At 57.5% G+C, this 16955-nt stretch overlaps 2 protein-coding genes across 9 annotated transcripts in view; one reads left to right on the forward strand and one right to left on the reverse strand.

Annotated features, from left to right (window-relative positions):
• ADCY7 (adenylate cyclase 7) overlaps nt 1-16955 on the forward strand; it is a 75324-nt gene that overhangs the window by 54540 nt on the left and 3829 nt on the right. For 7 of the 8 annotated variants that reach the window (XM_073015361.1, XM_007992850.3, XM_038008504.2 and 4 more), the window contains 18 exons: nt 718-876; nt 1087-1219; nt 4629-4820; nt 5194-5228; nt 5769-5852; nt 6043-6115; nt 7433-7530; nt 8717-8801; nt 9056-9181; nt 9943-10041; nt 11078-11271; nt 12132-12225; nt 12465-12620; nt 13318-13464; nt 14376-14480; nt 14715-14829; nt 15423-15547; nt 15776-15857. In XM_073015361.1, coding sequence (XP_072871462.1) covers nt 718-876; nt 1087-1219; nt 4629-4820; nt 5194-5228; nt 5769-5852; nt 6043-6115; nt 7433-7530; nt 8717-8801; nt 9056-9181; nt 9943-10041; nt 11078-11271; nt 12132-12225; nt 12465-12620; nt 13318-13464; nt 14376-14480; nt 14715-14829; nt 15423-15547; nt 15776-15857 — 2102 coding nt within the window. Of the gene's footprint in view, nt 1-717; nt 877-1086; nt 1220-4628; nt 4821-5193; nt 5229-5768; nt 5853-6042; nt 6116-7432; nt 7531-8716; nt 8802-9055; nt 9182-9942; nt 10042-11077; nt 11272-12131; nt 12226-12464; nt 12621-13317; nt 13465-14375; nt 14481-14714; nt 14830-15422; nt 15548-15775; nt 16515-16955 lie in introns of those variants that run through there. The other variant, XM_073015362.1, reaches the window with a different exon arrangement.
• Nucleotides 15012-16955, reverse strand: part of BRD7 (bromodomain containing 7) — a 55311-nt gene continuing 53367 nt past the window's right edge. Inside the window, exon 18 of the mRNA XM_007992833.3 lies at nt 15012-16897. The gene's annotated coding sequence lies outside the window, so the exon portion shown is untranslated. The remainder of the gene's footprint in view (nt 16898-16955) is intronic.

The following is a 16955-nucleotide window of genomic DNA, read 5'->3' on the forward strand; positions in this document are numbered from 1 at the left end:
CTTGTCTATGCTAGGTTTTGGGTGGTTCCTGGACCCCCTCTGTAGACCCCAGCAAACTTAAACTTATTTATTTATTTATTTATTTATTTATTTATTTATTTATTTATTTGAGACAGAGTCTCGCTCTGTTGCCCAGAGTGCATCTTGGTTCACCACAACCTCTGCCTCCTGGGTTCAAGCGATTCTCCTGTCTCAGCTTCCCAAGTAGCTAGGACTACAGGCGCTTGCCACCACACCCAGCTAATTTGTATATTTTTAGTAGAGTCAGGGTTTCACCATATTGGCCAGACTGGTCTCAAACTCCTGACCTCAGGTGATCTGCCTGCCTCAGCCTCCCACAGTGCTGGGATTACAGGCGTGAGCTACCACGCCCGGCCCCCAGTAAACTTTTAAAACCCAGCCAGTGCTGCTGGGCAGGGAAAACACCCAGTGATGGTATTTTGGGTCCATCAACATGGGCTGTAGTGACTAGTTGAAATTCCTCCTCCTTCTTACCTAACCCCTGAGGTCAGGTGTGGCCACACCTACTTGTGTGCTCCCGGGCACGGGCACTCAGCTCCTCCTAAAGAGGAAGCCGCATCAGGCTGAGAACATTCTCTCCCGTGGGCTGAGCCTGCCCTGTCCCCACACCCTGTCCGGTACCCACCCCACACCTGGGAGCTTCAGCCTGTCCCAGGGCTTAGGCAGGGCTGGGGTGACTGTGCCACTCTGCCCCAGGCAGGTGCGGGAGGCCACGGGCGTGGACATCAACATGCGTGTGGGCATACACTCGGGGAACGTGCTGTGCGGGGTCATCGGGCTGCGCAAGTGGCAGTATGACGTGTGGTCCCACGACGTGTCCCTGGCCAACCGGATGGAGGCAGCCGGAGTCCCCGGGTAAGGCTGGGCTGGGCAACGGCAGGGCCAGAGGCCTGGGGCTGGCTGTGGATGGAGGGTTCTGCGGTAGGTTGGGGGGTGGTCAGGTGTGGAGGGAGGGATGAATGCAGAAAAGCTGGCCTGGGGCCCGGGCCTGCCTGCTGTACTTCCCTGGGTGGATGCCAGCCCTCTCTGGGTTCCGAGGCTCTGCCTGACTTGGGTCTCCCGCAGCCGGGTGCACATCACGGAAGCGACACTGAAGCACCTGGACAAGGCGTACGAGGTGGAGGATGGGCACGGGCAGCAGCGGGACCCCTACCTCAAGGAGATGAACATCCGCACCTACCTGGTCATCGACCCCAGGGTACGAGGGCTCGGAGGCCGCAGCTGGGGGGGGACCCGGAGGGGCTGGAGGGGCCCTGGGAAGCCTGGCCTGCACCTCGGGGGAGACCCGCATGGAGGGAGAGGTGGGGAAGGGTCCTGCCTGGGCAGGAGTGAGCTCCCTGTTCCCAGGCATGTTCTAGGCACTGAGTAGTCACTCCCTGGGCCTCCATTCTTTTCTGTGTGATGGGAAAACAGCACCTGCCTCACCAGAAGGAGCTAATCTGAGCGAGGCCCTTGCGGCACGCCTGGCACGTCACAGCATTCTATGAATTATCGTCGCTCTTGGTTTATTTTCCATGAGGTGGTTACTAATCTCGCAGATTTCTGAGAGACACACTTTCGAAACAAGCTTTGGATGAGACTCAGGAAAGCAGGGAGTGGCCTGGGAGCCACTGGGCAGGAGCCTCTGAGTGTCCTGGGTGCTGACCGCAGGTCCCCTGGTGGCTCCAGGACCCCATGGTGGGGGAGGCAGTTCCACTGCCCTGGCCAGGTGGGGCCCACCTTGGCCTGTCTGCTGCCCACCCCTGGTCTGCTCGAGGGAGTCTGGCATGTCTGGCCACTACTCTGTGAATCATCCTTGAGGCTTGCTCAAGAATGTCGGCCCAGCCAGCGAGTGGCTCCTTTCACTCTGGTCCTGAATGTGCCTTGGGGCTGGCCCGACTGCCAGACCCTGGGGGCCCAAGGGCTGGCCTGTGAGCCTCTCTACACATCTGCTGGCCTCACTCTGCCCCCAGCACCCCCAGTGCTGCGCCATCCATACTGAGCCAGCATCTGGGAAAACCCCTCCCAGTACCTGTGTCCTGCGCCACCACCCTCCTAGAATAGGGCAGCGATCCTCGCCCTGTATCCTGGCCCTGGCCCCGCCCCTCCAAGCCCCTCCCCTGCTCTCCTGTTCCCCTCACCCCACCTGGTCTCCTCCTGCCCTTCCACTACCAGGCTGGTGGCACCCGCAGGTCCCTGCACCCAAAGCACTCCTCCCTCCGTCCCTAATGCCCTTGCTTGTTTATCCATTTTCCTTGTCTGTTGTCAGCATGAGTGCCATGCCGGGGGGCTCCTCCTCTCCAGGCTGCAGCCCCCTACCCCGTGCTGAGATGGGTGCCCAGCTCGAAGCTGGTGCTCAGATAGCCCTTGAATGAATGAAGCAGTGCGCCTCACCTAGGAGACTCCAAAATCTACCCCCGCAGGCTGCCAGGTGGAGCGGAGAAAACTGCAGGCTGCCTGGGCAGACTTGAATTTCAGAAAACCGTGAATCATGTTCGCATAAGTGTTGCACGCAGTACTCAACTGGGCAGCTGTATTTATCTGGCAGCTTGTATCTGTATTTATCTGTATTAATCTGGCAGAAGTTTTTGTTTAACTTTATTCATCCACGCAGTTGAAGTTCAAAAGGTGTGAAGGGCATGTTGTAGAAAGAGTCCTTGTCCCCAGCCGCCACATCTCCTCAGAGGGGACCTGTGCAGTGAGTTTCTTGTATTCCCTCCACAGGGATTTTCATGGACACAGAGTGAACTGCGAGTCCCCCGACCCTTCATGCTAAGGTGGCAGTGGCGGGCCCCATGGTCGTGCACCCTGCATTTTTCCTACCTTTGGGACATCCCTCCTGTGTGCAGGGAACTTGTCTGTAGCTCCTGTTTTTGACACGGAGGTAGATTTTCTGCACTGGCTTCTATGGGCTTTGCCTCACCACTGCTGTATGGCCTGACTGGGGCAAGGTGGGCTCCTGTGGACTGGATGTGGCTGCAGGTGCCCCCATGGGGCTCATACCAATGCCACACCCATTCTGAGTAGGATGTGTTTGCTCAGAACTGAGGAATCTGATTTTTATTTATTTCTGCTTTTTGTTTGTTTCTCAGGGGGCTGGGGTGTCTGGATTCTCTGCTAAGTGCCAGTGACCTTGAACTTGAACGACTGGGCACTGTGTAGGCAGAGTTGCCACAATGGACGAGGGGACAGAGAAACGCACCCACCCCCACCAGGTTGCTCATCACAGGGCCAGCGAGCTCTTCCTGCTCCGGGACACTCACCAAGGCCAAATTCCACATGGCTTCCATGGCTAGGCAGATAGACGCGGCTAAGGACTTAAAAATGTTTCTATCCCAAAAGGAGGCAAGAGGTTTCCAGGAAAGTTGAGCTGTGGCTTAGTGAGTGTTTGTAGTTGTGGAGGCTTGTCCACCGGGCGTTTGCGGGGCCCTAGGAGACAGGACTTCTGGAGGCAGGGGAATGTTTCAGGGGCTAAGGACTCAGCAGACCTGGAGCCGGCTTAAGCTCATCTCTGGTGGCCTTTGGGTCTTTCTCTTCCCTGCCCCTTTTCCAGTCCTGTCTGGCCGCCCCAACTGAGGAAGGCCTCAGGCATGTGTTCTTGGCTCAGGGGGGTCTCAGGTCTGTGGCATGAGGGGGTTGGCGGGTAGGGCTGGCCATGCATTCAGGGCCTGCTGAGCTACTGGGTGTCCAGCATAAGGCTGGGTCTCACAGGCACGTGGCAGGTCATGGCCCTGTGCCATCTGCGGTTGGGGGCCACACAAGTGGAACTCTCTGGATCGCTGCCTTGGGGGTTGGCTGGCCTCTGGCTTGGCCATTTCTTGGGGTGGCCAGTGCCCCTCTTCCTCCTGGCTGCTTCCCACAGGCAGGAGCGAACGCGCGCCGGCCACACGTGGGAGGGCGGGCTAGGATGGAGCGAACGCGAGCCGGCCACACGTGGGAGGGCGGGCTAGGATGGAGCGAACGCGCGCCGGCCACACGTGGGAGGGCGGGCTAGGATGGAGCGAACGCGCGCCGGCCACACGTGGGAGGGCGGGCTAGGATGGAGCGAACGCGCGCCGGCCACACGTGGGAGGGTGGGCTAGGAAGGAGCGAACCAACAGGTGCCGGCCACACGTGGGAGGGCGGGCTAGGAAGGAGCGAACCAACAGGTGCGGGCCACACGTGGGAGGGCGGGCTAGGATGCCTGTGGCTTCCCCAGGTGCCTCCTGGGGAGGGGCTGCTGGGTGCTCAGACCCCAGGGACTCTCTGGTTCCAAGGAGCCTCAAGGGCAGTGGGGCTTCGGGCTTGGGACCCGAACCCTGCCTCTCTCCTTGGGGAGGCAGAGCAGGGAGTGGGGTTGGGTACCGTGGTGGGTACGCGCTAGCCTCTTCTCCGCCTGGAGCAGGGCCAGGGCGCCGAGCTGTGACCCCATATGGCCTGGCCTCAGTGTGCACCAGGCTTTGGCTGGCCAGTCCCCAAGGGCAGCCACTCTCCAAGGGGACTGCGGGTTGAGCAACTTCTTTGCTGTTTATTTTTTCATGGACTCAGGGTGGTGTCACACTTCAGGAAGAGCCGGATGGGGGTGGCAGCCCCTTCCTGGGCCGAGAGGGGAGGAGGTGGCACAGGCCTGTGTCCATGTCTGCCCCCAGAGCCAGCAGCCACCCCCGCCCAGCCAACACCTCCCCAGACCCAAGGGGGATGCGGCCCTGAAGATGCGGGCGTCAGTGCGCATGACCCGGTACCTCGAGTCCTGGGGGGCAGCGCGGCCCTTTGCGCATCTCAACCACCGAGAGAGCGTGAGCAGCGGCGAGACCCCCGTCCCCAATGGGCGGAGGCCTAAGGTAGGTCCCCCTCCCACCCAGAGAGCCAGGGATTGAGGCCCCAAGCCAGGGGCGGGAGAGTGAGTGCTGAAGATCTCCTACCCTCTCAGCCTCACTGTCCCCATCTGTAAAATGGCCACAGCCTCTGCCCTACCTCCTGGGGCTGGAGAGGAAGCAAAGGCATTTGGAGAATACGCCAGGATGGCCAGGAACATCCCTGTCCTCCTTGGTGCCTGGACCATGCTCAGTTGTAGTCAGGATGTCTGTGGCTTGGATGACCCCGACACCTTGTCCTGTGTATCAAGTGCTGGAGGGGCTGCACCTGGCCCAGCAGTGGCCTTCAGGGCCCAGTGTTCTGGGGAATGACTGTATCCTTTCCTCCCTTCCCTTTCAGAGCGTTCCCCAGCGCCACCGCCGGACCCCAGACAGGTGCGTGCCCTGCCATCCTGGCAAGTCCTGCTGTAGCCACCTCCTCCAAGCAGGCTGCCCTGACCAGCCTCTGTCCAGTGGGCAGCTCTGCAAGGCCCAGCCCAGGACCTCTGTGAAGTTGGCCAGGGCTTGGGTCAAAGCATTTCCAGGAACCAGAGTTTCCTGGCTCCTGGCCCTTCTACATGGCCTTGATGGAACATCTGTTGTGTGGTGCCCTGGCGGGGTCAGTGGAGTCGGTGGAAGGGAAGGAGATGCCTATGGGTGTTCTGGTCTCCATGCCAACCCTGGGGGTGTAGATGAAGACGCCTTGGACTGGGGCTCGGGTCTGCCCTCTGCGTCTGGCTGGGCTGCTGGCCAGTTGGGCCATGCTGTACGATGCTGGGTCCTCACTTGCCCTCTCTGGGCCTCAGTGGGACCCACCCATTCCTTCACCATCCCACACAAGGTTCTGGGACCGCACTGGTGGCCACGCCCATGCCCTCCTCTGGGAGAGTTGGAGGTGGTCCCTGTGCCCATGCTGTTGTTGGTATCTGATTTCAGGAGCATGTCCCCCAAGGGGCGGTCGGAGGACGATTCGTACGATGACGAGATGCTGTCAGCCATTGAGGGGCTCAGCTCCACGAGGTGAGGCCTGAGACCTCTGTCCACCCCCATCTCCTCTCCCCCTTGGATAGGGGTCCCCCATGTGGGCAGGCCCACCTCATGCCCCATGCCTGGTGGCCCAGTCTTGTTCCTTCCCCCTGCCTGCTGCCACCTCCCGAGGGAATGGACCCCTTCCCAGCTCCCATCTCACCACAGCTGCCCCCGCCCACAGGCCCTGCTGCTCCAAGTCTGACGACTTCTACACCTTCGGGTCCATCTTCCTGGAGAAGGGCTTTGAGCGCGAGGTGAGGACCCCAGCAGCCCCCCCCCCACAGAGGGACAGGGTCTCCAGGCTTGGGGTGGGGTGGGAGGCACAGGTCATGGGGCAGCCTGCATTCCCAAGACCGGCTAGGGGAGGGGCACTGAGAATCCACAGCTGCTCCCGGGTGGGGGTGGGGGCGGGGCCAGTGCGGCACCAGCCTGGCGCTCTCTCCTGTCAGCCTCATTCCATGACCCAAATGCGCCATCAGAGATTTGCCTCCATGGTTCTTCAAGGTTTTTGCTCCGTCCAGTGCAAAGCCTTAGCAGATCCTGGCATGGATGCCTCAGGCTGACGGCACTGGCCTTGCAGTGAGATGAGAACCCAAAACTCAGTTATCACTGTCCTGTCTTGCTGCTACGAGCTTTTTGTACTGATAACGACCATTTCTTTCCTGAGTGCCTTCTGAGTTCCGGCAGCATCCTCGGCACCCACATTATACAATTTAACCGTCACACGGCCAGCCCAGGGGTGCTGCGGTACCACTTCACAGACAGGAAACTGGCTCTCAGAGGCTTCAGAGCCTGTCCCCAGCTTCAGGTGTGGCCTGTCAGAGAGGACAGTCCCGGCCCTTGGTGCTCCAGGGGTACCCCTCTCCCTCCTCAGCCTGAGGAAGTGGCACCCAGAGTCCAAATTTGGGAGTACTTCCTCTTGTGGGGCTCCCTGAGTTGGGGGCTTCCTAGGTGAGGTCACGAGGAAACCTGCCTGGCAGGTCTTGCTGGCCAAGTGACCTGCAGGGTGTGGCTGGTGTGGCCGGGCCGCCAAGCCTGCTTTCCTTCCCTGCAGCAGGAACCCTTCTGGGGCTGTGATCCCACAGTGGCACCTGGGTGGGGGGCGGGATGGTCTCCCTACCTGCCAACTTCTTGGCTTGAGGCAAGGACAGCCCCGGAAGCTCAGACTTGGCTCCTATCCATGTACTTGGGGCCATGAGCTCTGCAGGGACCTTGCAAAGAGAGAGACGGGTGGTGTAGGGGAGGGGAAGGCATTGTCTTCAAATAGGAAAAAGCGGAGAATGGGAACAAAAGAAACTTACCAAGTGTCACATCACCTGGAACTCCAGGAGGGTGGGAGGGTTTTAATTTATTTATTTTAGAAATAGAGATAGGGTCTCACTATGTTGACCAGGCTGGTCTCAAACTTCTGGGCTCAAGTGATCCTTCTTCCTTGGCTCCCAAAGTGCTGGGATTACAAGCGTGAGCCACTGTCCCAGCAAGGAGGTGTTTTTTTAAGGCTGATTCACTGGAGGCGGGGTGGGCAAGTGGCACTGCAGGTGGCCACCCCTCACAGTCCCTGTTGCCCCCAGTACCGCCTGGCACCCATCCCCCGGGCCCGCCACGACTTTGCCTGCGCTGGCCTGATTTTTGTCTGCATCCTGCTCGTCCACATCCTGCTCATGCCCAGGTCAGTTGTGGGGAGGGGTGTGGGGGTCCAGCCTGCTGGGATCCAGGCTGGAAGGTGACCGACCATGGCAGGACCCACCAGAGAACCTGCAAGGAGCTGCATGATTTGGGCTGGAAGGGGTCGGCTGCTGGGGTCCCAGCAACTGGACCAGAGGTTGTGGCTGCACACCTTGAGTTACCAATACTTCTTTTTAATAGAATGTGTGTTTTCTGCCATAGGCCTCCCTACTCCCTAACGTCTCTCTCCTCAGTCACCTGTCATATATGTGGCCTGCAGGCATTTTGGTTGGCAGCCCTTGCCTTAGGTGTTTGGAGTGCTAGGAGGACAGACTCTGAAAACTGTAGGCACCATCCTTTCTCTCTTATATACAGGGAAATTGAGGCACAGAGAGTTAATGATTTATCCAAAAGTCACTGAGATTCATGCTTCTGGCTCTAGGGCCCTGCTGGTGGGGTATACGGATGGAGGTGAAATCAGAGGGAAGGAGTATCTATGGTCAGCTACTTGGTGCTTTCTAGAAGAACAGTTAGGCCGAAGCATGGATCAGGATTGTGGTTTTGGCTATGCTTAATAAAGACATAATAGGGAGGCTGGACGCGGTGACTCACACCTGTAATCCCAGCACTTTGGGAGGCCGAGGGGCAAATCACTCGAGGTCAGGGGTTTGAGAGTAGCCTGGCCAACGTGGTGAAACCCCATCTCTGCCAAAAATACAAAAATTAGCCGGGCGTGGTGGCAGGCGCCTGTAATCCCAGCTACTTGAGAGGCTGAGGCAGGAGAATGGAATGAACCTGGGAGGCGGAGCTTGCAGTGAGCCGAGATCACGCCACCGCACTCCAGCCTGGGTGACAGATTGAGACTCCATCTCAAAAAAAAAAAAAAAGACATAATAGGGAACACGTTTTGACTGTTTTTTTTTCTGAGTCTAAAGGCAGCAGACATTGCTCATTTCTTACACACTTGGACCAAAAAGAGTGCCATGGTCTTGACCTCAATCTTCATGGTCTAGCCGGGCCCTGTGTGTTGCCCATGGGGCAGCTGGGCCACAGTTTTCACAGGTCCCCTTTGCTGTGGGCAGAATACCAGGTGGGGTGGGGACAGGTGGCTGTGCTCCAGAGGATTGGTGGGGGTAGTGGTCCTGGGCAGAAGGCCCGAGGCAAAACTGAAGTTCTTCCCTCCTCTCCAGGACGGTGGCACTGGGTGTGTCCTTTGGGCTGGTGGCCTGTGTACTGGGGCTGGTACTGGGCCTGTGCTTTGCCACCAAGTTCTCGGTAAGTGGGGAGCTCTGGCCCCCTGGACCCTCTCTCCCTGCCTTGGGACGCCTGCCCAGGAGTCCTCCCTGGTGAGCTTGGCCGGGCTGAGCCCCTGCTCTGGTCAAGGTTGGGTGCCCATCTCTCCTGCCTCAGGGACAATTTCCTGAGTGCCCTGGAGGCTTCTTCTGAGGGACCCCTCCCCAGGCTGCCTGCAACCAGCCCTCCTTGCCCAGGCTGTTGACTTTGGGTGACTTGACCCTGTTACCCCACAGAGGTGGTGCCCAGCCCGGGGGACACTCTGCACTATCTCCGAGAGGGTGGAGACGCAGCCCCTGCTGAGGCTGACCCTGGCCATCCTGACCATCGGCAGCCTGCTCACTGTGGCTATCGTCAACCTGGTGGGTCCTGGGGTGGGGAGGCAGGCCTCCTGGGTAGAGGGAGACCTCCAGATTTGGGATGCCTACAGTGTGGCCTTAAAAGCTGCCTCTGGTTGACCTCTCCTCCAAGCTCAGCAGGTGGCCGTTGGGGGTTCCTCTTTGCAGACTCAGGGCTCCTCACCTTTGGGCTTTCAAATGAGGACTTTGGGGGCCCAGAGAGCTTGTGTGGCCAGCCCCAGGAGGATGGGATGCTTTGAGCCACCACATCCTGACACCTCATTCATTCTTCACGGTCCTTCTGAGACTCAGTTTCTCCTCTCGGGGATGAACCCTTGCTCCTCTGCTGGTGCTCAGAGGCTCAGTGCTGCAGAAAGCAGCCTGTGGGACACTTGTCTACCCGCCTCTTGGACCCCGCGTCCCAGGTTAGGGCCTCTCTCACCTCTCTGCCCTGGACCCTGGGTTTTTGGAATGTGTTACTGTGACCACCTCCCTCAGGGTCACTGGGGAGAAGGTTGAAAATGTTGGTCCTGGCCCCACCCCCTGGCCGCTGCTCTTCTGGGGGTGACTGTGCCCTCATCTCCTAGCCCCTCTGCCCTGTGAACCCGATGGCTGCTGTGGGGTGTCGGCACGGTGGCTTGAGCCATGCTCAGAGCTGAGCCCAACGTGAAACCTCAGGCTGCTGTGACACTCGTGATTGCCTGGGGCCCACCTTGCATGGCCTGGGCAGGTTCCAGTGTTCCTGTCCCTGGACTAACTCTGATGGGGACCCATCTCCTCTGCAGCCCCTGATGCCTTTCCCAGTCCCAGAGCTGCCTGTTGGCAACGAGACAGGCCTACCAGCCGAGAGCAGCAAGACCAGAGCCCTGTGCGAGCCCCTCCCGGTGAGTGCATTGGGCCCAGCTCCGTGGCCTCACTCAGAGTGGGGCTGCTGCCGCCAGGGGTGCAGTTCGGACCCTCAAAGCATGGGTGCTGACCCCTGAGAGCACAGCACGTGGAGGCTGAGACCAGTCTCTCCTGCAGAGGTGGGAAAGCAGGGCCCCATGGGCCCAGCTGGACTCTGGCCCAAGGGAGTGAGGAGTCCTGGCCTTGGCAGGCTTGGTCTAGGCTGTGTGGGCGGGCAGGGAGTGAGGAGAGCATCTGGCCTTGTGGGGATCTCCGGGTCAGGGTACTTCCTCTCTGACAGGCCTGCCGCTGTTTTATACACAAGTATTCGCAGCTCAGGGAGGGGTTTCATTAGGTGGTGGTGCCAGGGCAGGCTCAGGCAGGCTGATGGCAGAGGTCAGGGTGTCTGCCTGGAGGCCCTTGCAGACAGCAGACTCTGCAGCTTCAGAGGGTGGCAGTGCTCTAAAGAGCAGAAAGGTTCTGGGACAAGGGATGGTGTGGGGAAAAAGCTGAGGCGTGTGTTGGGAGCAGTGGGGTTTTGGGTGGGTTGTCTCCTGGGGAGGGAGTGGGAAGAACCGGGATACTGAGCCAGGGGCAGGCTTGATCCAGATTGGGAGGTGCAAGAATGCCGGGGTGAAGAGCGTGGTCTTTATTCTGGGGGCTGGGGAGCCATAGCACAATCTTGAGCAGGGCAGAGGTCCTTTGGAAGGGTAAGCTCACAAAAACTCAGGGAGGCAACTTGGATGCATGCATGCTCCGGCCTTGACCTTGACTGTGGTCTGTCATATCCCAGAACATCTGCATACTATGTTTTCTCCCCTTTAAATGAGCGCACTTCATAAGAAATAAAACTACAGTAAAAACAACAAAACAATGGACACTCTTAGGTCTCATTGTTTTTTGTTGAGAAGGGAGGTGGTAAGGCAAGAGGGTGATGCTGAGGTGCTGGGGAGTGGAGCTCTGGGGTATGTGCTGGGCCTGAGGCGAGAGTAGGTGGTGGGGTGGCTCTGTCCTGAGTGACACCCCACCCCTCAGTACTATACCTGCAGCTGTGTCCTGGGCTTCATCGCCTGCTCCGTCTTCCTGAGGATGAGCCTGGAACCAAAGGTTGTGCTGCTGACAGTGGCCCTGGTGGCCTACCTGGTGCTCTTCAACCTCTCCCCATGCTGGCAGTGGGACTGCTGTGGCCAAGGCCTGGGCAACCTCACCGAGCCCAATGGTACCACCAGGTGGGGCCCCACCCATCCCTGTCCCCACGGTGGCCTGTTCACCTGGTGCCTGCTCACACCAAGGGGCTTCTGTGTTCATAGGGAGTGGGCACCTTGCAGGGTGGGGCTGGCAGATGGCCTGGCTTTCATCTCACAGTTGGGACGGACGCTTGCCCAGGTCCCAGGTCTCCAGCGCTCAGAGCCGAGGAATTCGATTCACCGGCAGGTTCTTTAGGAGTCTCTGGTCTGACAGAGGCCACCGGGTCACCCTGTTTCCAAGCCAGTCTAGTGGTGGGGAGGGAAGGTGGCTGCAGCTCTAGCTCTGCGCCTCTCAGGGCCATGTCCTGGGTCTTGAGTTCTGGAAGGAGCAGTTGCTTCTGTCTCTTCCTAGACAGGTGGTGATACCTGAGGCGCTGGCAGGGCTGGGGTATGTGGTTCTAGGGGTTCTGGGTCCCAAGTGGATTAAGGAGTGGACCTGGTCCCCCTAAACAAAAAAGCTGGAAGCCTGGGACCCAGAACAGAATCTGTTCCTGTGGGTCTGCCCCACACCTGCAAAATCCTTACGCCACCTATCCACCCCACCCTGCCTGCCACTGACCCTGGCTCACCAGGAGCTCTGGGCTCCCTTCAGGCCCTCATCACGGCTGATTCTGGTCATTCAGGGGTGAGATCAGAGGTCTTTCCCATGAGGGGTCCCCCACCTCCCTGCCCACCTCGCCCCTCCTCCCTTTATAAATACCTCAGAGTTGTCTAGTTTTCCACCCACCCCATTAGAATCCATTTCACCCTTTCCCCTGGGTGTGCGTGGCACCTGGAGAGCATGACTCGATGGGTTGGGGTGGTGAGTGCTGGGAGTGACTTGGGCCTCCCTTCATATCCAGCGGCACCCCTAGCTGTTCCTGGAGGGACCTGAAGACCATGACCAATTTCTACCTGGTCCTGTTCTACATCACCCTGCTCGCGCTCTCCAGACAGGTATGGAGGCTGGCCCCCCCACCCAAGCTCTGCCTGCTTTTCCTCACCTCCATCTGGAGATGGGGTGGGGTGGGCTCGTGTGGAGCAGCAGCAAAGACCAGAGTCCTGCCAGGAAAGCACTGGTCCCCTGGCCAGAGGCTCCAAGGACACCAGGGACAGACAGACCCGGCTAGGAGATGCACAGCAGCATGGCCCCTGCTCGCCTGCGGACGGGGCACTTATGTTCGTGCCGTTTGCAGATTGACTATTACTGCCGCCTGGACTGTCTATGGAAGAAGAAGTTCAAGAAGGAGCACGAGGAGTTTGAGACCATGGAGAACGTGAACCGCCTTCTTCTGGAGAACGTCCTGCCAGCCCACGTGGCCGCCCACTTTATCGGTGACAAGTTAAACGAGGTGTGCTGAGAAGGGGCTGGGGCGGAGGCAGGGAGGCGGAGGGTCCAGGCGCAGTCCATAGGGTGAAGGTGTGGAGTTGGAGTGCACACCGAGCTTGGCTTCCTCAGGTCTTGGCCTCACCGGGATGCCCAGGCAACAATGTATGGGATCAGCTGTGAGAGAACAGGTCTGGGGTCAAGGACCTGGGCTCAAGTGTGGTTGTGGACAAGGCACCTTGCTTTCCTGGGCCTTGGTTTTCACCTCTGTAAAATGGGCTGACAGCACTTCCCCACAGGCTTGTGGCAAGGATGAAATGTGTTCAGCGATTTGTGATGTAGACATTCTGTGTTGATGAAAATGTCTGTACTTCTACCAGTTCTGTGTAGCAAGTTTTCTAGATAGGAAACGGAAGCCCAGTGAGAACGAAGACCTCCAACTGTTACCCTCCACTACTGCAGAGGTTCTTACCTCATGTGTACATGGAAACACCCATGGTGCTTCTGTGAGCAAAAAACCAACCTGAGCCTGACCCTCCCTGGCCACCCGATTCTTAATCACCTGGTAACAGCTGCCAGATGAACCTCATGCAGCCCACCTTCCTCCCAACCCCCCGAAAGCTGGGCTGGGCAGTTCAGTGCCATCTGCTCCTGAGGCCTTGCCACTCTTCCCATCCCCTCAAGAGGTGAAGTGGCGTAAGGTCCGGTTTCTTCCCATCCAGGACTGGTACCATCAGTCCTATGACTGCGTCTGTGTCATGTTTGCCTCCGTGCCGGACTTCAAAGTGTTCTACACAGAGTGCGATGTCAACAAAGAAGGGCTGGAGTGCCTGCGCCTGCTCAATGAGATCATTGCTGACTTCGACGAGGTACAGCCTCTAGCCCAGCCCTGTGCAGCAGTCCCAACCCATGCTGGGGAGGGAAGGGTGGCGGCACCTGCCATTCTAAAACCCAATTAAAAAATGTGACACAGGGCTGGGCAAGGTGGTCTATAATCCCAGCACTTTGGGAGGCTGAGGTGGGTGGAACACTTGAGGCCAGGACTTCGAGACCAGCCTGGCCAACATGGTGAAACGCTATCTCTACTGAAAATACAAAAAATTAGCTGGGCTTGATAGTGCACGTGCCTATAATCCCAGCTACTTGGGAGGCTGAGGCAGGAAAATCGCTTGAACCCGGGAGGCAGAGGTTGCAGTGAGCTGGGATCACGCCACTCCACTCCAGCCTGGGCAACAGTTCACAACTCTGTCTCAAAAAAAAAAAGCACCATGGCCCCCTGGGGGGAATATACATTACACAGAATAGGAAGGTACACATTTCTTTTTCATTCTGTTTTATGCAGCAAATATTTCGTTGGCATCTTCTCTGTGACAGGCAGCTTGCTAAGATTAGACTCAGGCCCTTTAGAATAGCTTCATTTCCAACTAAGCCCACGCTACCAACCAAGCCAATTCAGAGGAAATCAGTTTGGGTTGAATTATTTGCTGGAGACAAAGAATCTACATTCCTGTGCAGATAATGCCGTGTTTGCTCTGTGCAGACACAGATGGAAGGGAAGAGGGAGACAGTGTGGGGACGGAGACGACAGGAAGAGCAGGAGCCGCCAAGGGCCATGTCCTCACCATGCTTAGTCATGCGCTCAGCTGGCAAGGCAGCGTGAGACGTGTGTACGAGAGGCGGCAATGGGTGGAGGGAACCCCACACCCTTCCTGAGGAGCGGGGGCAGCCTGGCTGTGGCTGTGGAGTGGCGGCTGCTTCACCGCTTCCTTCTCACCTGCAGCTCCTGCTGAAGCCCAAGTTCAGCGGCGTGGAGAAGATCAAGACCATCGGCAGCACATACATGGCGGCTGCAGGGCTCAGTGTCGCCTCAGGGCACGAGAACCAGGTACTCAAGCCCAAGAGGGGAAATTCAGCGGACTGCCCTCACTTAAAGGTGACCTGTCACCTTACCTAAAGGGTGTGTCCATATCCTGTCCTGGGGGAGGAGGAGGGGCCCAGGTGCTTGTAGGGTTCTGCCAGGATTTTAGTGGTGGGGATCCTCAACAAGAGTGGCGCGCCAGGCCCACTATGTCTGGGGGCTCTGGAGATGCAAGGCTCTGACCCACAGCCTGTCCCACAGGAGCTGGAGCGGCAGCACGCCCACATTGGCGTCATGGTGGAGTTCAGCATCGCCCTGATGAGCAAGCTGGATGGCATCAACAGGCACTCCTTCAACTCCTTCCGCCTCCGCGTCGGTGAGCCCGGGCGGTAGGGGCGTGGGGAGCCCCTGCCTCTAGGCCAGCCCACCCAGTCTGTGCAGCACAGCTGCACCTCGCCATCTATTATGAAAGGTTTGAGAATCCCTCTGATCTGACAAGCTCAGCAGTTGGACAACAATTATTCTGACGTTTTGCATAAGCATATAGTTAGCATATAGTTACCATTGAGAGTTTTAATAATGTGTAACTACAGAAAACGGAGAACCAAAATTATTGACTGTAAACAGGTAACCTTAAAATACAGAGAAGGAAGCAAAGTTACTAAACCTAAATAGTTGCGGGCCTGCACTCAAAGCCAGGCCTTTGTTAAAACGGAGAGTAGCAGATACAAGTGTTAACATCAAATCCAGACTTCTGGCTTCTGAATCTGAAAAAGAGCTGGCTGGGGAATGCCCTCCTCACACCCCAAGCCCGACTGCGTCATGGTGACTCTGAGAAACAAGCCAGCCTTCACTCTAGTTGTTTTGTCCCCGCATCCTGTACTAGGGTAGGGATTCTCTGGCCTCCCCTAAGGACAGAAGCCTGAGGCTTTGCCTGCATGCTTGGCTAACTGTAAACATCATCTTTAGGCATAAACCATGGGCCTGTGATTGCTGGAGTGATTGGGGCCCGAAAACCTCAGTATGACATCTGGGGAAACACAGTCAACGTGGCCAGCCGAATGGAGAGCACCGGAGAACTTGGGAAAATCCAGGTAAAGACCCATCGGGGAAGCAGGTAACTGAGGGGAAAGGATCTTCCCCAGAAGTGAGAGGACTTGGGCTTAAGAGCTGCTGTCTCAACCAGCAGCCATGGTTCTAGGGTTCTAGCTATCACGCTCTCCAGGGAAGGCAGACTGCGTGCCTGGGCAGTCTCTCTATCTGTCCCTACCATGACAGGTGTTCCTCCCGCCTCTGAAGACACAGGTCTTCTTCCTTTTCAGGTTACCGAGGAGACCTGCACCATCCTCCAGAGCCTCGGGTACTCTTGCGAATGCCGTGGCCTGATCAATGTCAAAGGCAAAGGCGAGTTGAGAACTTACTTTGTCTGTACGGACACTGCCAAGTTTCAGGGGCTGGGGCTGAACTGAGGGCTCCTGCTGGGTTCTGAAAAGGCTGGGAAGCCAATCTCCTTCCCTGAAGCAAGCCCAGGAGAAGACTCCACCCCACGCCAATCCCAGAGGCATGCAGAGGGTGTGGCCACCTCCTGGCAGATGGCTGTGCATGTTGGCTTCTTTGGACCCGCACTGAAGGATTTCTCAGACACATGCAGCACCAGATTCTGGCTCGAAGCAGCCACTGAGCCATTGTGCGCAGGGGAGGCCAGAACCTCTGTGCCCGGTCTGTAACAGTTTCCAGGCAAGCTGGAGAATGTTCACTGGTTCAGGGCTGACTTTGAGATCTTTGTTCCCTGAGGTGCTATGGAGGCGACTTTAGCACATGATGAAAACAGACGCCCATCTCAGTGGCCTGTGGGCATGCAAAAGTGAGGTCTGTTTTTCTAGACACCAAGGGGGAGTAAGCTGAGCTGTCTGGCACGGATTGGAGACTCCCTCTCCCTGGTGGGCCCAGCAATGAGAGTGTTTCTCACAGCCGCATTCTGGTAAATGAAGCTGAAAGGGGTGTTTTACATCTGTAAACGGTTTCAAACAGTAGAGAAAAACACCATAATTAGCACTGTTACTTTTTGCCTTGTCTGGTATGTTTGTTTTAAATGAATACATTAATGGGGGTTTTAGCCTTTTGAATGACTTCTTAGCTAGTAGACAAAAATCTCTTCCTCCCAGTGTATGCTCTGCCTTTTTAACCACTGACACGTAGGGAGGACTACTGTCCAGTGTCAGCTTACGGGGTCAGCTGGCTGTGGGGGTAGAGTCCTGAGGAATGTGGTCACAGCAAGAAGGCAGGGAGCAGCGGAGCCTTGCCTTTGAAAAACGAGGCAGCTCGTGAGGCAAGCATTCTGGAGAGAGGTGCCTAGAAAGGTGCGGCCTTTCAGCTCTTCCTTGATCACTCACGCATCTTTGCGTTCTCCCCTGCCGTCCTTCAACTGTATCTTACTTTTCTTACTGGAAAGGAATGGAGTCTGTTTAGAGATAAGTTGGACAACCTGTGAGTGCGTCTCTC

This window comes from Chlorocebus sabaeus, chromosome 5 (genome assembly GCF_047675955.1).
Source record: "Chlorocebus sabaeus isolate Y175 chromosome 5, mChlSab1.0.hap1, whole genome shotgun sequence".
Lineage (NCBI taxonomy): Eukaryota > Metazoa > Chordata > Mammalia > Primates > Cercopithecidae > Chlorocebus > Chlorocebus sabaeus.